The sequence below is a fragment of the Pangasianodon hypophthalmus genome, chromosome 1 (assembly GCF_027358585.1).
Source record: "Pangasianodon hypophthalmus isolate fPanHyp1 chromosome 1, fPanHyp1.pri, whole genome shotgun sequence".
Classification (NCBI taxonomy): Eukaryota; Metazoa; Chordata; class Actinopteri; order Siluriformes; family Pangasiidae; genus Pangasianodon; species Pangasianodon hypophthalmus.
In genome coordinates this window covers 4206446-4227979 of record NC_069710.1, presented here as the reverse complement: position 1 = coordinate 4227979, position 21534 = coordinate 4206446, and the positions used below count along the sequence as shown (strand labels likewise).

Sequence of the window (21534 nt, the reverse complement as noted above, 5' to 3'; positions counted from 1 at the left end):
TGAATGAGTGAGTGAGTGAGTGAGAGTGTCAGTAAGGTGTTGGGTCACCACAGACCAACTGAATAGCTTCAGAGTACTGTGGAAATGTACTGCAGGGACTATACTTCCTAAAGATATTTCCTCAGTTAGTGTTTTGATGATGATGTTGGAGAGAGTGCTGGCTAACATGTTAGTCCAAAATTTCCCATAGGTGTTCAACTGGATTGAGACCTTGTGACTGCAAAGACCATAACATATAATTTAGATCACTTTTATACTCCTCAAGCCATTCACTGAACCCTCATGCCCTGTGAATGGGGATACTGTCATCCTGAGCACTGTCACTGAGATAAAAATGTTTTATCAGAGAATAAAGATGATCAGGCACAATGACCTCACAGCATAACAGAACCATCAGTTTTCCTTTAATTTGTCACCAGTCTGTATATCTCCATTCTTACCTGCTAATTCAGTATTCAAAAAATCAGTCCTTACTTACCAAATCTTCAGAATCCTCTGCCTACACAAGAAAAAAACATTTAAATCTGACAAATTTTCAGTGCTAATTACACGGAGATATTGTGTCAGGACAGTGTACACCATTTAATACCACCTACAATTAAAGACACAGTGGTGTGGATGGTATTTCTGACCTCCAGAGGGTCATCACTGGTAGCAAACAGATTATGTCCGCAGAAGATGCCTGTTGTCATGGCACCAAGGCGGATGTCCTATAAAGAAACGGACACACATGAGAGATCTGTTCTGTACCTTGATTTCTAGTGCTACCTGTTTTACCATGAGAGGTATATGAGCTATTTACACACTCACAGAGAACAACAGACTTAAAGCCTCAGTGATACTTCTTATCATGTGCCCCATGATAAGAAGTAAGTGTGCAAAACAGATACTGTACTGTATCAATACTGTAATCAATCATTTTACAACTATAGTACCCAGTGTGTGTGTGTGTGTGTGTGTGTGTGTGTGTGTGTGTGTGTGTGTGTGTGTGAGTGTGTGTAGAAACAAAGACTCAAGAGGCAGGCGAATTTTGACAGAACTTTGGGTTCTTTTATTTTTCCCTTATTTTATGTAGCTTGAACACTTTCCAGCATACTTCCCATAAACTTAAAAAGGGCAAAAGACCAAATAGTTTGCTACTTGTCTTGTGTTCAAGTTCAAACTCAAGTTCAAGTGTAAATGTAAGTGTAAGCGTGTATGTGTGTGTGTGGGAAAGCTCCATAGTTCACATGCCTATTGAAAGGAAAAACAGCCATTACAATATAAGTAGACTGCTGATAATAACACACAGGTGAAAACAACCGTTTGTTACCTACCAGGTCAACACACCTCCTTTTCTGTTCAGTCAACACTTGACTATGCCCCTCCCTGTCACAACAATGCTAAAATAAGATACCTTTATTGTCACTGTACAAGTACAATGAGATATCATTTGGAGCAAGCCAGTAGATGCCATTAGAGTAGGGTAAGACAGCAGGTATAAAATAAGAAAGCAAATAAAGATTTATGTGTTCAAGTAAAAAAAAAAAAAAAAAAACGTATTCAAATGTTGGCAGAAATAAAGTAGAAATACAATGAGATAGAATGAACAATTTAAAAGAGTAATGACAGAGTATAAAAGTGCATGTGCAGAAGAAGATTGTAGCATTATTCACAATAGGTTGTGGAGAGATCTCAAATAAATAAATAGTTATATGTACACAGTTGTAAATGTAGGTGTAGTGTACAGAGTATACACAATGTAAGTGTATTGTAGGATATTGCACAGAATGGTTATTCACATTACTGCACTCAGAAAGGTCGAATTGCACTTGGAAAATGATGGTAGATTACACATATGTCCAGAATGTTGTGATGGTCGACATCCATAGTGGAGTAATGTGATGCGCTGTTTTGGTGGGGGAGTAATCACTGGGTGTTGAGTAGTGTAACAGCTCTGGGAAAGAAGCTGGTCCTCAGTCTGGTTGTATCTGTGAAGAGGATCCTCTAAAGGGTGGAGAAGCTTTAGCCAGTGTTTGTAGGGTCTTTGGAGATCTTATTGGCTCGATGGTGCTGCGAGTTCTGTGAATTTCTGCCAGTGTGGGAAGTTGTGATCTGGTGATTTTATTTGTTCTGTTCTGATGATGTGCTGGAGTGTCTTTCTGTCCTCTGAGGTGCAGCATGAGTACTACACTGTTATGCAGTATGTGATTATGGACTCAGTGGTGCACTGGTAGAAGTTCAGAAGGAGCTGTTGGGGGAGCTGTGCTTTTCTTAGACTTCTTCGGAAATGGAGCCTCTGTTGACCTTTTTTTTTTGCCATCACTGTTATATTGATTGTACATGATAGGTTGTTAATGATGTGGACCTTAAGGAACTTAAAACTGTTGACTGCCTCAACCTTCTCACCGTTGATACTTATGGGATAATGAACACTGTGTTTTTGTTTTTGGCAGTCCAAGATTAGTTCTTTGGTTTTCTTATAGTTGAGAGTTAGGCTGTTATTATGACTTCATGTCTCCAGGTTTGTGATTTCCTCCCTGTAGGCTGTTGCTGGTGTTAGAGAACAGTTCTAGGGGGCGTGTCATCTGCAAACTTTATGATGATGTGGGATTTGTGGGTGGGTTTGCAGTTATGAATGAAGAGGGAGTATAATATATTATTCAAGAATAAACTTCTTTGCTGAGTTAATACCATTTATTACTTATTTATTGAGATTAAGAGATTGCTTAATAGAAAAAAAAAAAAACAAGGACAACCTTAAAAAAACACAACAGTGTTTGTGAATAAAAAGGTATTTGAGAATAAAATGGTTCTGTATTTGGCCACTGTTCAAAAATTTACTTTCTAACTGTCATAATTTTGATTCTGTAAATTTGAAGTATCTTCAAAGTGTATGCCCTGTTGAGCAGTAAATTTAACAACGTAGACTGGAATATCAAAATTTGATGTCCCATATCTCAAAACAGCTCCTCAGCCACATACCCTTTTAATATTAAAGTAATGATGAGTTGTTAAGCTGAATAAAGTAACAAATTCCTGTTTAGTTAATTGCACGTCAGTGAATAATATAATTTTAAAAATCTCATTGCTTATTGCATATTTTAAATGCCTCAAAGGAAATTATTTCTCCTTGTTCTGGCAAAATTGCAGAGCTGTAGAAAAAATTTGCAAACACTCAGACTTTTTTTTTTGGGATGTTATTTACTATTGGTCATCAGGTTCAAAGCTTTATGATTAATCAATTTCTCAAAGAGATAATTCATGCATTGTCACTGAGGGACAGCATGGAATATATATGCCCAGCACTTTTGGGCACACATGTTAAAAGCATTTCAAATTTATATTCAATTCAATTTATTATTTATTTACGCTTTTTCCTGAGCAAAAAGTATATCCTTCCAAGAAAAAGTACATTAATCCAATGTCTCATTAGAGTTGATTACTTGCTGTTTGTATCTTATCTATGGCTTTATATCTTAACAGAAAAAAAAATTGCTTAAGTAACTGAAGCCAAATTCTCTCTGAATCTCTCTGCCATGAGGAATATCATGCTTTGAAAACAAGCTAGTGTGACAGCTCAAGGACACTCATGGACAATCTCTTCACATGTTTCTGTTGCATATTGCAATATTTCTAAGAGCACGATTACCACTTTACTGCCGCTGAGGACTTAGTCCTGTTTCAGTGCAATATATTGATATATTGATAATATTTATTACACACTACACATATTACTACATCTAATTTAATTGTAATTTATAAATATTTTTAAATTCTACTTTGCACTGGTGCTTCATCTGCTTTTTATACTCTTCTTGTTCACAACAGGGCCATTCATTGACTTTATGAGCTAAGCATGCAGACTTCTCTGATTTTATTCATTTAGCCTCAATTTAGCTCATTTACCTGCTCATCAGTCTGGCATAGCAGGTAGACCATTCTATACAAAATACATTTTTGGAATATCTTGTGTGATCCTGTTTCAGATCACGTCACAGCATATCACTGGTATTAAAGACAAGAGTATGGAATTTCTTATGTTTCTGCTGTTGGATCAATGGCATGTGGCATGACATACTCTTTTGAGTTTAAAACCTGTCTAAATAATCATCTGTACAATTTCCAGATATAATATTGAATGCATCCTTTCCTAAATGACTGCAAGTCCTCAGGGCCCTTATGTAGGGCCCAAAACATGTAACGTAGGGCCCAAAACACAGGGTCCAAAACATACATCTACAACTTACATCATTTCTTTAAGCCATCCATTATTGGGAATAAGGAGCTTTAGCTTGGTAAGATCTGAAATGTTTTCTTAAAACATGGTTCCATGTACCAAAACATTTCACTTTGCCTTTTTTTTTCCACAGAACATGTTTAATGAATTCGTTGGAAGACTGAAGTAGTTGTGAGCAGTACTTTGTGTGTGTGTGTGTGTGTGTGTGTGTGTGTTTCCCCCAGAGACACTCTTGCTCAGTGTTTTTCTTGAACAGGCCTACATATATTAATCAAATATTTAGTAGCTGCCAGACACTGGCAGCCAACCTCAGGATTTTGAGAATTTAAATCTTGCAGCCTGCCAAGCGCTAAGGAGAGTAACAATCATATTGAATTTCTGCCATTTGTAAAACATTCTGCCTGAATCAAGTCTTTAAAAATCTTTTCCAGGGTTATTAGCTGTTAGAGCTAATAGCTAATAGAGAAAAATCATGGGACTTTACTTCTAAAGTCCTGTGAAATCTATTTATATCTGTATGCTGTACTTTGACAGAATTTTGTAGACTGATTTTACGACAGGTCAAATTCACACATGAACTGATTGTAACGCCTGACTCCAATCATCCTCCAATCATCTCATTCTAATTATCCCAGAGGTTCACACACGTTTTGCAGCTGGACTGAAGGACCCCGAGAATGGGCTCCACCAACATTGCTGTGTTTTTTTTTTTCCCATTTTATAAAGTTAACATTAAAGCATTTTTACAGAATGTGCACAATCAGAGCAAAGTGATTTAGTTCAAAAACAGAAACAGAGCAAGGTATAAATGGGAACATTTACTCCACACAGATTTAATGCAAGCTGAAGGGCATATACTGTATGCATATCTTACATACAGTATATCCTGTCAATTTAATTTAGTTCTCATCAATTTAATAACATATAAGTATAGATACAGTCTATGCATTACTGCTATAATGTACAATGGGTTGAACAATATTTATTTTTGTCTGATTGTTTGTTGCATTTTTGTTTTGTTTTAGACATGTGTAACTGATACACAAGCAGAGGGCCATTACTACACTGAAATTGAATATTTTCCAATATCCAACACATCCTGAAGTTTATTGTTCCTCTTATACCACATCAATATGTCAGCAGTAACAATTTTATTTAATAATAATTTATTTATAAAAATTAAATGCAAAACCTGCACACTCACCCAAGCTGAGAATCAAACCCAGGTCACTGGCATTGTGTGACATTTCCCTCTGTACTATTATACCTCAAGTGTCTTAAATAAGTCAATTTTAATACTACAGTCTTTCATCAGTGCCTCACAAGATTTCATAACGTAATTGGATCACGTTAATACTATGTGAATTGATCACATTCACTCTACATAATTAAAACAAGTATTTAGAAACTTTAGAAAATTTAGAATATTTAGTATAAGTAATTAAATCATATTTAAACTTGATGTAATATGTTCTTTTAAACCTGAGCGACCACGTATTCCATTTTTTTTTTGGTGTAGTTATCTTTAGGGTTGTGGAACATCTGTGAAAGTTAATTCCTGTTATAATTTATGTTATAATAGCTTTAAACAGTCATTCCTCATCGGTCTCTCTCTTTTTTTAAGTTAATAAAGTTAATAAGTTAAGTTAATAAGTTAAGTTAAGAAGTTAATAAGTGCAGCCATTCATGTTACTGAGAAACCTCTGACTGTTACAGAGTGCTGAGACTGGAGACTGCATGAAAAAAAAAAATAATAAAGAGCTAAATAAATATCATATAATAGAAAACTTCTCTATAACTTGCAAAGCATCTGACAGAAATCTCCCTGTGTTATTACTATGGAAACAATAATGCAGTAATATAACCCTAAGATTTGCCTTGGAACTGGAACTACTATAGGAGCTGACGTTATAGAAAATTATTCAACACCTTCTGACCATTCATAATCGAGTGTTCAATAGCACGGTGCTGTAAATGTGGTTATTTCACACTACAGTTCAATAGGCCGACAATCTTTATTGCATCAGAGAATGAATAATGAATATGAATAATAAAATTATGAAATGATAATGAATTATTTAAACTGTAAACACAACAAGACAACTGCACCTTCTTAAATGTCTACCTGAATATTAATGTGAGTTAAAAGTGTAACTTTATAAGATGTTAGCAAACTCTGAAGCACAAAGCTGTGGAAGTACATAGGTAGCAGACTGTAATGCTAATGCTAATTTTTGAATTATGAAATGCACAAAATGCACCTCAGTTATTCAGCTTTGTAACATTAGCACGTTAACTTGCTGAGTTAGTCCACACATCTAATTATACTGTAACTATGATATGAGTAATTGCTACTCAAATGTGTTTAAACGTCATATTTATTTATCTGAATTAAGTTATGACAACTCAGTAACTGAACACTGTTTGAAAAATTCAATCTAATTTTGTTATTTCATTTGTGTGTGAAGTTTTAAGTAAGCATAACTCATGTGACTCCAGTTTAAATCACTCGAGTAATATTTGTTAACTGTACTGTAGCAACTCGCTGCAGCAGCAGGCAGAACACAGACACAGACAGAAGTGGGCCTGGTATTTAGGGAGGCATTTATTTTCTTAAGTGTGTGTGTGTCAGGGTTAAGAGTGGTGGCGGTTGCTGTTGGCAGGGGCAGTGTGAGTGTGCGCCAGCAGCAAAGTGCAGCAGTGGAAGGTCTTGGACTCGTCCATGGCTAGCGGGGGCGAAGGGTCTCGGCCGTGGCGCACAGTAGAGGGAGAGCGTCGCTGTCATTACTATCTTTTTCCCTTGTCTGTATCTGAGGTTCCCTAAGAGCAGAACTGGAAGTTTGGTACTAATGTGTAAGCTCCTTTTTTCCTGTGAATCTAAAACAAAGAACCTGGAAATCATTAAACATTCTCCTGTTTATGAATATTGAAACTACTGATTCAGTTTCAAGTATGATTTCTTATGAAGACTTTGAAAGGTTTGTAATGTTTCGCTGGAACTGTGCACAAGAGGGAATACATCTGGCTTTAAAATAGTTTTGGAAAGTTATTGGAAAGTAAGTCCAGAACGCTCCATGGACTCAGTGCTATAGTCATTGGTTACTAACAGTGCCTCTGTGTGCCCATCTACTATAAAACAACTACAACCTTTCAATGTAATTGCTTTATGGCCTTCACTGTAGCAGGATATTAAAATATACTTTTATGAAGGATCATAATTCAATACTATATGATACACAGTTCCCAGATCAACCAATGCCAATTTGCCCAGTTTATGATTGCTGGGCAAAAGTCTATAAATTTTTTTTTTCTTTTTTTTATACACCCACAGTCTACTCCTCTAGAGAATTTGTCCACGTTTGTTCACTAATTGAAACATTAAGCAGAATGTGTTAAAATGTGTGTACTCTGAAATAAATTTACATGAACAGTTGTTTTAATGAAGTTTACAAAGTTTAAAAAGGCTGAGAGAGTTGCCTACACCTACTTATCTGAAACAAAAACAACTGTTTATTAATATTGAAACAAAACATTGACTGCATTTGATAACCATGATTATCATATCAGCATGAAAAGTTTCTTCCGCACGGAGCAAATCATTCTACTTGGCTGACACACCAAGGAGAGAGCTAACACAATCCACTCCCTACAGAAAGTGAAGCCAAGTATCAGAGTGATTGATCTATGATGAGATCCTTGCAATCTTCACCAGTCAGCATACATGTTTATGACTAGTGGTATGAAAAGTATGCTTGTTAGCCTGTAGTACAGTGCCATCAGCCTGATAGCAGACAGTTCAATGCAAGTGCATTAAAACTCCATTGTAGCTTTTTAAACTAAATGGACACAGCACTCAAACTTTCTCATCTCACCATATTTCTGCTGCAGTCATACCATATTTTTTGTCACTCGCTGCAAGCCCCATGCCTCAAAATATACTGTTCACAATATACTCTGCAATATTTTTGATTTTGGGCTTGGGTAAACAAAAAATATTGTGGAAACCTTACTCTTTGTCATTGCTACCATGTTGACAGAAGCTTTAAGCCTTAAACTTCTCAGAAATTGTTTTAATTTCCTAGTTTTAGTTATGTGCATGTGACGTACTCAGGCAATTAAATAAGAGAAATTATTGGTGAAAAGTGGGACAGCAAATTCACCAATCCATTACTGCTCTCTGCTATTCTAGGGCAGCTTTATAAGATTTACAGATAATAGAAAGATGCATTTTAGGGACCTAATGTACTTGAATACAAGATTATACGAGGAACAATATTAGACACAATATAATGTTGGTGCTGAAGAAATATGTGTATTTAGGTCATAGGAATTTAAAGCATGTGTTAAATCAGGAATTTAAAACAACATCTTAAAAACATTAAAAGTTGTCAGAAATGGTCTTAACATTAGTGAATAACAAATAGCTTTTACTAAATGGGGAAAAACAACTCTATTATCCACAGCGAATTCAGTCCGTGTATAGTAGGCCATGATAGGCTGAATCAGGTGGGGTGTTATAACTATATATTCACAATTTACATTTATATATTCAGAATTATAACTTTATATTCAGGATTTATAAATATATATATAATTTCCCCTATGTATGAAGACTTTTGGGACACCCTGTATAATCAGAAAAAGAAATCAGATGATCATCTACATTGTTTTATAAACACCCCCCCCCCCCCCCCCCCCGCGCCTTTTTTTTTTTGCTTATTTCAGCAGATGTGCATGATTAATGTGTCGAAGACAGAATGCTGCAGAACACATTGTAGTACAGATCATGATGCTACACTTTTCTCCACCAAGATGCATGATAGTGCACAGCTTGCACACCCCTTTTTGCATTGGTTTCTTACATAAAACTTAATAAAATAAGATTTTTTGCACTCGTCTCACACTGTTGGAATGACAGTAACACCCACTCTACTTGCTCTCTGGAACATACAGTATTGTGAAAAACTGTGAGGAGAGAGAGAGAGAGGGGCGTGGTCCAAGTGCTTCCACTTAGGGTACTGTTTCTCCCTCTTCCTGCACACTTTCTTTCATTGACTGGGAATGACAACTGGATAGACACAGTATGCTTCAGTGATATCTGCATTGAACATCTGGTGAGCAGCCTTCAATAACAGGTTTACAAAAAACATTTCCTAAGGCACGTTAAAGGGAGTAGCCTATAGGTGCACTACATGGTGTGCTATTTAACTTACCATTAAATCTTTATAAATAAAATATAAAATAGTGTATATTTATTATATACACCATTGTGTAAGAGGGCAGTGAAAAGAACTCGTGCATGTTTTTAATGTAACCATTTTCTGAAACAGATGTTGTTGTTGTTGTTGTTGTTGTTGTTGTTTTGGTGTTTTTAATAATTTTTAAACATCTGTTTAGAGTTTTGGAAAGAAAAAAAGATTAGGTTGCATATATTCTCAGAAATAAAGGTACCAAACTGAACTTTTTCTTGTTGCTGGGGTGTATCTTTATACTAGTCAGGTGTACATACTGAGTACCTGAAGTGACCTTTCAGAGTAAGGCTTTAGAGATACATCAGTGGTCCTTAACTGGTCCAATTATGTCAATTGAATTTTATATATATATATATATATATATATATATATATATATATATATATATATATATATATATATATATGTATATATACATACATACATATATATATACATACATACATATGTATATGTAATTATAAGTATATACATAAGGTACTAAAGCTAAGAAAAGGTGTCCCCTTGAAGGTACCAATCAAGTGATAAGGAAAAGTACAATTTTGTACCTTTATTTCTGAGTGTATTCAGTTAATTATGTCATAAACATCCATTTGCATATGCATTTTCATTTATCATTGTAACTTGACATGGTGTAGTGATTTTTATGTAGGCAATGCCATTACTCTTGAAGTATAGGAAACCTCTTTTCATCATCTGAGCTGTTTCTGTGAATGCTTCTATGTGTTTGTGTGTATGAGGCAGCATTGCAGAGAAGACACAATAAAAAACTACTGCTTGTTGAAGATCTGTTGCATGTGATCAGTGTATTAGGAGAGGTGATCAATTATCAGGGTAAATGGAAATTAATCTTGTTAATGAAGCACAGACGCAGAGTGTAGTAAATGTGTCAGTGTATGTTTGTAGTGCTTTTCAGATTTAACAATGTAGATAGATTTTATATAATGATATTTTATTAATTATAAGACAGAGTAAAATTTTATGGAACAATATCAGCCATAGTTAACAATCGCTGGTCATAATGTCAAAACAATGGCCAGGTTTAGAAGAAAAACAGCAACTGAGCCATTTGGGAACTAAAAGAGTGTACTCTTAGCTGTGAGCTGAGCCAGATGATCTCACTAACTGAAAAAGACTGTACTTTTTTCAGCACTTTTTTTTTTTACCAGTCCAGTTTTTCCTAGTAAAGTGCAAGTACCATGATTCTGTACCTTTCTTTTTAAAGAAAGCATGATAATGTTGCTCGATTTCTGCACTTATAAGTAGACATTTTCATCTTGGAAAAAAACACCACTTATAAGGTGGTGGCCATATCTGTGCTCATTTTTGAGTTGACAGAACCCTGGCTTGGGATTGAGTATAAACTTCCTCACCCTTATTTCATGTTGTTATGATTGCAATGGTACTTGTTGGCATTTAGAATTTTTGCAATTTTTTGTAAACATTTTAATGTCATAAAGCTAATCAGGCAAATGCCATCAGCTACTATATGAAATGACCAATTGGTGGTCTTGCATTGTCTTTTTTTCTCTTAGCCAATGAGTCACCAATCATCATCATTTTCATTTTTTTTTTCATTAAGGAAGGATTTAGTAGCTGAAAGGCAGAAGAGATGGTACTGATACGCAGCCAACTAGACTTTGGCTAGGTTTTGTCTTCTGTCTCTGTTGTACACCTAATGGCTTTGTGCCTATTTACGTCATCGTTCTCAGCAGAAAATAGGATTTTCTGAGGAACTGGTCTGCAAATTCTCTTGCAGCAGCACTGCTCCACCAGGTCCTCCTACTTGGATTGTATTCTCTCATTAGCCTTTGGGACAGTGAACTTCTTGGTCAATGCAGACAGAATGACAGTGTCTTGTCTGAGGGTGGAGAGTAGGGAGGGTGAGGAGGGACTGATCTCTGTTGGAAATCTTAGCTGCTTCCGTAGGTCAATCTTCAGCTGCCAGTCAAGGGCTGCCACAAGAATCCTTAATGGCAGTGGCATAGCATTTGTTTACATTTAGAGCATTTAGAAGACAACTTCAACCTTAGTCACTTACAAATGTCCTAAAGTACTGAGTGTATAATTTACCTAAAACCCTGGCAGGGTTAATGCAGCATAAATAGGGGAGGTTAATACAACGTAAATAGAAAACACACAAGTCAAAAAATATATATTAACTAAGTGCTAATTCAAGTACTTGTTGAAGATTTAGGTCTTTACTCTTCATTTGAAGACAACCACTGACTCAGCTGTTCAGACAGCAAGGGGGGGTTAATATAGTGTTCAAAATTAGACAAAACATATTTGGACACTCTATATGGGCTTCATTAAAGATCACAGTTTTTTAGTATTTATTTTGCCATCTTTGGTTTGGGCACTGAATCAACCAGTTTCTGTAAGAGTTGTGGTTTCAACCAATAAAACTCAATCTGCTAAACTCAATCGCTATGTTCTGCATAGATGCTCTATAGGGTTTAGATCAGGGCTCTGGGAAGTATTTTTTCAAAAGGTGGCTGTTGTGCTTTGGATCATTATCCTGCTGAAAAATCCATTTCTGTCGCTTTAATAATTTTTTTCGCTGATTTCTTTAAGCTTGCATCTAAAATAGCTCTACTATTCTGAGGTCATGAGGCCATCAGTGAACACAAGCTCACCAACACCACTGTAGGAAAAACAGCCCTAGCTACCTTCATGCCTTATAGTACCCTTAGTGCAATTTGGTTGGAATTCTTCTCCTGGCTTTCTCCGAACAAACACTCTACCATCAGATCCATCCAAGTTAAATTTGGATTCATCTCAAAATATGACAGTTCTCCAGAAGCTTCTGTCTTTCTGTGCATGTTCCATTCCACCACATTACTCTCTCTCTCTCGCTCTGTACCCATGCTTATTGATCTTGTTTTGAATAGTTTGAATAAGTTGTATTTGGTAATTGTGATTGAAGCAATTGAATGTGTCTGAAGCAATCCTTGCTACTGTTTTTTTGCCTGTTTTTCTTGATTTTACTCACAATTATGCCTGTATGTTTTCTGTTCTTAGACATTTTTGCAATTACTTTTAACCAGCTGGTCCCAAGGTCATTTATAGTCAATTAACTTCAATTTCATACAGGTGCAACTAGCAGAATAATGGTGTGGAATGACTGTGACGATCAAAATAGGCTTAAGTGTCCAAATACTTTTGTCTAGTTTTGAACAGTATATCTTATATTTTATCAGATGTAAACATAAAAATCTATTTTTTGGGAATTATTTTGCTTGAAAAGTGTGCTCATGGTATCTTTCTTTAAAATAAATGCCACTTAGTTTGACACGTTGTTTTCTAATGCAGTGAAATTCATACATGTGTAAGTGTCCAGATATTTTTGGGGGCTACTGTATTTAATAGAATGTTACACCTCATACACTCTATTAAATCATATGTTTGTACAAACATCATATGTTTGTAATGTCCTCAGGTATAAATCAAGAGGTTGCCTTTTGTATGTCTTTCGAATGGTTTTTATTCCCTCACACTATCATGAATGTTATGTAGTATGTGTCAATTTCCAACTTGTCAGACATCCAGTGTGTGATTAAGTTGTTCCATGTAAAGATGGTGCGGAAGCATGGTGATGTCTCATTTTGTGTACTGTTGTGTGCCCAAAAATGTTCCGGCTATGAATTATGTATGATCATCAAAGCCACCTACAAATAAAATCTACCATTTTCAACATTGATGGACAGAAACATGGGGAAAAAATCCCCTCCAAACAACAAAGCTGTAGAAATCAGGGTGAAGTGCTGGTGATATTGAGAACACTGCCCAAGCACCCCCTGTCTAACATTCAATCAGTGGACAATAAGATGGACAAGCTGCTCTGTCACATAAACAACAACAAGAGGCCAGAGACTGCAGTTTTCTCTGCTTCAGAAAAACCTGTCTAAGCCCTAAAAACCCTGACTTGGCTGTGCAATCACAGGGATACTCTTTCCATCAAACAGTAGAAGCTTTGTGTAAAGGAGGTGATGTTTGTCAACAATTCAGCAATTAATGACATCAGCAACTTGTAATACATGGATACAAACACAGGCCTTATTATGAGTGTTTTAGTAAAGTTGTGTGTAAATGCTTTAAGCTAAAATGAAAAAAAATTATGCTGGATTTACAAAAGTTTTGTAAATGCTTATTTTCGTCATACTCGTGTGTATGTTAATAAATGCCAATCACGCATTAAGTACCAGAAGTGTGCACGGCACAGCTGATTTGCATTTGGTGGCTCATAGAACTGAAAGGATAAGTAAACAGCACAGCAAGTTCTATGTCTATGCTAGTAAGATATGTATTATTTAATAGTGTAACAGCATCTGAAAATGTAAAATCTGGAGCTAAATTAGGCAAATTGCATATGAGAATTAAGTGAGGTGAAACATGGTTTGACATGAAAACAGAGAGGATGGTGATCATGGACACCAAGCGCATTACTCAGGGAAATTTCTTTGTATTTGTCTTGTCTTGGCAACTGATGGACAGAATGCACCAGTGCACCCTCCCTGATGCCGTGTTGGAAAAGCAGGAAGGTCTGTGTTATAAGGAAGTGAGCGCACTAGAGAGTGTATGGCATATTACAGATTGAGACATACCACATCAGTCACTTATCAGTCATTTACTGCTGGCTCTAATGAAATCTTGCACTGCATTAAAAGAAGATGCTGTGGAAAATTGAACCAAATTATACTCTGAACCATTACAGTGCATGCTCCTTTTTTAAAATGTCATTTCTTCTCAATTAAATGTATAATCTTATTTATCTTATCCAACAGAATTTATGGATTTGTGGTGGCTTGCTTTCTATTTTTTCATATTTAAATATTTCTTCAATCAGTACTATTAATATGAAACAACTGGACATTTCAAACTGTTCATTACAATTTTATGTGTAAATGAAAATCAATAAGTGATTTATATTTGATTCATAATCTGTATGAAAAAGTGCAGTAATCCATGTTAATTATATAATTTGATGCCAATGAGTTCTGGTTTACATTGGTTGGTCTTAGTACGCATATATTTACATACACTCAGGAGCACAAGTAGCATACAAACTTTTTTTTCTGAAATTACAGGATTTTTATGGACTCTGTTGTCAGTTTTATGTTTTATGCTTTTACTGTTAAATTTACATTGGTATGCAAAGGTTTGGACATCTATGGCAAAAACATATTATATATTTTGTTTATTTTTGATGTGAAAACAAGTAAGCACAACATCTGCAGTAAACTTTTTTAAATAACATTTTTAATGCAACTATTAATGCACAGGTACTTTATATCTGATGAAGATAGTAATTGTGACATGTGCAAAGGTCTGGACAGCTTACTATGTCAGTACTTAGTAACACCCCCTTTGGCTTTCAAACACTTTCTAAAACCTAAACTTAAACCTTCTTGAAGGTCCTTAGTGTCATATGGGTGTTTTGCTTTGAATTTCTGGCCAGCATATGGGCAGTTCTTTGTGAAAATTCTCTTTATTTTCTGGTCTTCGACATATTGCCTTGACTTCCACAGTTCCCTTTAACTGCCCTTTATTACTGACATTTTGGATAGTGGAAATTATGAGCTGTAAGTGCTTTGCTATCTTTCTGTACCCTTCCTTTGCTTGTAGGCATCATTTAGCTTAATTTTCAGATCTTCAGTCAGCTGCTTAGAGGAGCCCATTGTTGAGGGTTAGGTTTGAAGAGTAAAAAGGATTGACCTGAGTCAATTAACGCCTAAATTAATGAAGTTCTGAGATTTTACAACAGGAAGGGTGTCCAGACTTTTGCACATGCCACCATTACTATTTTTTCAATTTTTTTTTAAGTTTATCATAATGTAAGTGTGCACTAACATTGCAAAAAATGTGTTTTAATACTTTGCTTCAAAGGCTGTGTTTACTGCTTTTCACTTCAAACATCAACAAAATATGTTAGCTGACCATCAGTGCATAAATTTAGCTTACAACAGAATAGAATTCATCTTTTTTTTTTTTTAAATAAAGTGTTTTAAAGCATATAATAAATAAACTAGAACTTGATGTTGAATTTGTTAGCAATTTAGCTGGGCCTATCCGCAAGCATTTCAATAAACATAGGATCTTGACATAATGTGCAAATCATATAGATACATTTTTAATTGTTCTATATTTATCCATTAGATCAGCGAGGCCATGGGAAAACTAAAAGGACTGCTGCTTCTCTTCATTTTAACATCATGTTTTCTTGTGAGCAGTGCACAAAATGCAAGTGTGTATACAGGTATGTAACTTGGGTTAAACATTGGTGGGGGGTATGTGAGATGGAAGGGGGTGTCAAAAATTATACAATAAATACATTTTTGTCTAATGTGGTCTTATTGAACAGCTTACCACTAACAATGGATCTTGTTTGTGTTCAGAGGTCAGATGCAGATGCAGTAGTAAATTAGTCCACAGGATCACTATAAAAACAGGCCATTTAAATAGGCTCAGTTAAATAGGCCCCTTGTGCCCAAAACAGCTCTAACCAGTCAAGGCGTGGACTCCACATGAGTGTGCTGTGGTCTCTGTCACCAAAACTTTAGCAGCAGATCCTTACGGAGGTGGGGCGAGGTGGGGCCTCCATGGATCAGACTTGTTTGTCCAGCACATCCCACAGACGCTCGATCGGATTGAGATCCGGGGAAATTGGAGGCCAAGTCAATATCTTGAATTCTTTGTCATGTTCCTCAATCTGTTCCTGAACAATTTTTGCAGTGTGGAAGGGCGCATTATCCTGCTGGAAGAGACCACTGCCATTAGGGAATACCGATGCCATGAAGGGGTGTACTTGGTCTGCAACAATGTTTAGGTAGGTGGTATGTGTCAAAGTAACGTCCACATGAATGCCAGGACCCAAGATTTCCCAGCAGAGCATCACACTGCCTCCGCCAGCTTGACGTCTTCCCACAGTGCATCCTGGTGCCATCTCTTCCCCAGGTAAGCGATGCACACGTACCTAGCCGATCACATGATGCAAAAGAAAATGTGATTCATCAGACCAGGCCACCTTCTTCCACTGCTCCATGTCTTCCGTGCCCATTACTGGCACCAGCAACCATGCCACAATCAAAGTCACAGAGATCACACTCTATCTTCATTCTGATGTTTGATGTGAACATTAACGGAAGCTCTTGACCTGTATCTGCATGATTTTATGCTTTGTGCTGCTGCCACATGACTGGCTGATTGGATAACTGCATAAATGAGCAAGTGTACAGGTATTCCTAATAAAGTGGATATATATAGTGTTATTGAGAAAGTTAATTAAAAATTTCACCATTCTGTGTGATGAAGGATTATGTTGACTATCATTTATTTCTCTATTTCATAAAATCATGCAACTAATAATGCACTCTAATACTTCATATATGTGCATGCTTTAAGTTCTGTAACTATGCTACATGGTTGCATTATAATCAAAGTATAGCTTGTTACTAGTAATCCCTTGATAATAAAAATTCAATCACTAACCTTATATTCCATATATTTTCTTTATTATCATATAAGTGGTGAGGAAAATAGGAAATGTTACATGAGTAAAAATAATAAAAATTCAATAAAATGCATTATGCACTTACTATAATGCTAAATGTCCACTTGCAACTTTGCTGCAGCACTTGCTATTCCTTTCTGAATATATTATTCATATTTCTGCAATTGAATATGGCCACCATAATTTGTTTCACTAATTTGGTAAAGGATTCCCTTTAGTCATAAATAAGTCCTAGTAAACAGCATAGACATGGCCACTGATTGCATGCAACTACAAAATGTGCAAGTGGACACTTATACAAATTTGCACAAATGAGACTAACTGTGCTGTCAGGCACATTCAACTTACATGTCTTGCTGTTTAAAAAAAAAAGTTTTCATAATATTCCAATATTAAGTACATCGGTAGTAAATAATTAACTAAGCATTGACAGGATTGACATCATCAGCTGTGAAGGAGCATGTTTGACCAGGTCTTTCTGGTTCTGTACTCTTAAGAGTTCATATAACTAAACTCTTTAGATGATAAAATTATAACAGTAATTAAATAATGTGTGTTATATTCTTGTGTTTTAATCTCTAGGGTGCAAGGCTAATTTGGCTGACATTGTATTCCTTGTGGATAGCTCTGATAGCATTGGTGATGCAGACTTCCTGAGGATGAAACAGTTTCTGCGCACATTCATAGTGGGTCTTGATATTAGGCCTGATAAAGTCAGAGTAGGAGTGGCACAGTTTAGTGGTGAACCTCGAAAAGAGTTCCTGTTGGGGGAGTATGCAGACAAGAATGACCTGCTGGAGAAGGTAGACAAACTCACCTACCTGACAGGAGGCACTGAAACAGGAAAAGCTCTCGACTTTATCCAAAAAAATTACTTCAATGAATCGGGTGGCAGTCGGATCAATCAGAATGTGCCACAGATTGCTGTGGTGATCACAGATGGTGAATCCACTGATGAAACGAAGACTCCAGCCATGATGCTACAGAGTAAGGGGGTGTTAATCTTCACCATTGGGGTTGGTGCAGCCAGCATTAGAGGCCTGCAGTCCATTGCTAACAAACCACATCAGCATTTTGTACTGAGTTTCACTGACTACGAGAACCTGCTAAAAGCAACCACCAGCACAGTAGACAAAGTGTGTATTTCTCTGGAGGCCCAGCAAGAAGGTAATGTTGTACTCACCATTTCAAATATACCTTCCCAATCATTATCCATTTTAAAAACAGATTTTGAAATATTGCAGTCCACCACTGCTGAAACCAGTTATTTCACTGTTATAATATCTGTCTTTCAGCTCTAGCTCCAACATATGCAGATGTGTTTGTGTTGGTGGACAGCTCAATTGAGCAGACCCAAAAGGTGATACAGTTCCTCAATCGCCTAGCCAATCAACTTAATGTGGCGAGTACATCTAATCGGATGGCTTTGGCTCAGTTTGGTGAAGACGTTTCAGTGGAATTTCGTTTCGATGCTTATAAAACCAAAAATGAAGCACTTGCACTCATCCGCAAATTCCGACTCAGAGGCACTGGGCAGCGGAAACTTGGAAAGGCGATGAATTATGTGCGCACTAACCTCCTCACCACTGCAGCAGGCAGCCGAATTGCTCAGGGCTATAAGCAGTACCTGCTGGTGGTAAGCAAAGGAGAATCGGATGACAATATACTTAGAGCGGTTCATTTATTAAAGGATGAGGAAGTGACTCTTGTCAGTGTTGACTTCAGCAAAGAGCAAGAAACTGATCCACAAATGCCTATGGCTGCACCGCCAAAAAGAACCATCTATGCTGCAACAAAAAATCCCGCAGACATAGCACAAGATACGAAGACTCTCATTGAAACTAAGGAACAGATCGAAGTAACTGGAGGTCAGTCTGCCTTTAATTTTTTTTGCAACTAAAAAATATGACAAAATAAAAAAATTAAATGTAAACTCTTCAAATTTGTGATATTTCAATGTTGTTGTTCTTCTTCTTCTTTCGGCTGCTCTCATTAGGGGTTGCCATCAGTCCACATATTTGATTTGGTACAGTGTTTTTTTTTAAATGCTGGATGCTCTTCTCGATGCAACCAACCCTCCCCAAATTTATTCGGGGTTGGGACCAGCACTGGGAGCGCACTGTTGTGTGCAACCCCAGTGGTTGGTGTTGGTTCCTTGGCTGGGGTGAGAGCGCCGTGGCCTAAACACTAGTCCTCCAGGGACCCTGTGATATTTCAATGTGAACATCAATTTTCTATCGAATACATATTACCTTTCCTAAATTAATAAATGTTTATCCTATAGCACTTAAAAATGTGAAAATTAAGAAAAATGTTAGATATATATATTTTTTTACCCATGTTGAAATGCTTCAAATTTAACACTTCAGACAATCTTAGTTTAACCTAGACAAACCAACCACATTAAATGTCAACATTCTACTCAAATATGCATGCACCACATTTCTAGCTCATTTCCACAAGAAACTAGCTCATTTCTTGCCTAAGATTTCAACTGAAAATACATTCCTTAGGCCAGCTCAAAGCAAGAAAAAAGCCTTTTTATTGAAAGTCCTTTAACCAAGGACTTTCTACTATGGAAGCTTTTTTTCCATCACATATGAGGAAAATATTATGCGGATTAATCTTGCAGCTGCACATTGCAATATATAACACGATTGCAACTTTTCATCTTGCAATTATGAGTTAACATCTCAAAGTGCCAACTTTTTATCTCAAAATTATGAGTTACTCTGACGTAGTGGTTCCGCGTATTAGGCTATCCCCTACCCCTAACCAAACCACACCAACACCGCAAAAATGCTATCCTGTTCAAGACATTCTCCTGGAGTGGCCAGTTCCCACTGGAACGAATACTTCAGGTAGGTTATATTGCTTGTTTACACACTGCTGGGTTTAGTTGTGATCACAAACGAGAAATAAATCTGCATAATATTTTCTCATATGTGGCAGAAACAAGCTTCCACAAACCTTTCGTCTCACAATTGTGACATATCACACAATTGAAACTTGCAGCTATTTATCATCACACAATTGCCAATTATTATTGGTGCTTTCATTTCCAATAATTCAACCACAACAAAACCCCAATAATCTCACAACTATGAGATAAATCTGCTCAATATTTTCTCATATGTGGTGAAAACAATCTTCCAGAATTTTCCCAACAACTGAGCAACTAGGGGAAAATCATGGAACCCATTAATGCAACTTGCATTCTTTCTCTTTACCTGTTTGTAGAAGGTCATTAAAGCACTCCATGCTGTAGCTCTCCCTAGAGGCCTGGATGTGCAAGAACTGCATGGCCTCATTGGTCAGTCTAAACAGGATACTGTATGTACAACTGAACAGGGGTAAATATGTTACAAGAGAGCAACAAAAAAAATCTCAGAAGAGCCGAAACGCACTGTTCATAAAGAGAGTGCACATTAAAATCCCTAGTGTGGAATTAGAATTGGATATAAGGTGCACATAAATAAATGCAGCAAGTGTGAACTCCACTCTGGAAACATTCCACAACATGTTCTTACACAGCAATATAAAAGCATGCCCAAAAAAGACTGATAATTCTGATAATTGCTTCCAATTGTAGGAATTGTTGAAAGTTTGGATACCTGCGAATGTTATTTAGATTCATATTAAAATCATATATTATATATGTGTCTCTTTTTGCATCACAGACTGCAAGTCAGCTGCGGTGGCTGATATAGTGTTTATTGTGGACGTGTCGGACAGCATCACTGTTTCAAACTTCAGGCTGGTCCGTAACTTTCTCCACCGCATGATTAATGGCTTGCAGATTGATGGCTCTGACAGTGTGCGGGTTGGAATGGTCCTGTACAGTGACACACCCACAGCTGACTTCTACCTAAACACTTTTGATGACAAAGAAGACATCCTGCAGTACATTAAGCTTTTGCCCTTTATGGGTGGAGGATCCAACACTAGCAAGGCCCTTAAGTTTGCAAGAGAGAAACTCTTCACCAAGGACACGGGCAGCCGCCGTGCCTTAGGAGTGCAGCAGATTGCTGTGGTCATAACAGAGGGGGACTCCTTGGGTAATGTCACATACCAGGCTGCTCAGCTAAGGCGCAGTGGCGTCCAGGTCTATGCCTTAGGAGTCACAAAAGATAATGTGGAACAGCTGAAAGAGATTGCATCTTATCCTCCTGAGAGGTTTGTGTTCAGTGTGGAGAGCTTTGCTAAGCTTAATACAATGGAAAAAATACTGAGGAAGACTCTGTGTAACAATGTTGTCCGTTCAACGGTTGACAAGTCTGTTAGGTACAGTTTAAAGCAAGGTAAGACATTACACCATCACCCTTATGAATCATAACAGTTTAGCTAATGTGCAATCCATTGTACTCAGAACTCAGAAAGTTCCAAGTCAAGTTTCCTTGGTTCTAATCTAAACACATTCCAGTGCTTCAGCTCAGAAAAATATGGATGCCCAGAACAAGGTCATATTTGTATGGCTAGCCTCTGTCACAATGGTCACATTAGTAAAAATGGGCTGACAAGAATGAAATTATGTTACAAATCTAAACTTA

General features: G+C 36.7%; 1 protein-coding gene across 1 annotated transcript in view; it reads left to right on the top strand.

Annotated features, from left to right (window-relative positions):
* Positions 1-9195: 9195 nt before the first annotated feature.
* LOC113526515 (collagen alpha-6(VI) chain) overlaps positions 9196-21534 on the top strand; it is a 44728-nt gene continuing 32389 nt past the window's right edge. The window contains exons 1-5 of the mRNA XM_026913615.3: positions 9196-9333; positions 15631-15730; positions 17567-18151; positions 18280-18852; positions 20665-21285. Of these exons, the coding sequence (XP_026769416.3) occupies positions 15643-15730; positions 17567-18151; positions 18280-18852; positions 20665-21285 (1867 nt within the window). The 5' untranslated portion in view covers positions 9196-9333; positions 15631-15642. The remainder of the gene's footprint in view (positions 9334-15630; positions 15731-17566; positions 18152-18279; positions 18853-20664; positions 21286-21534) is intronic.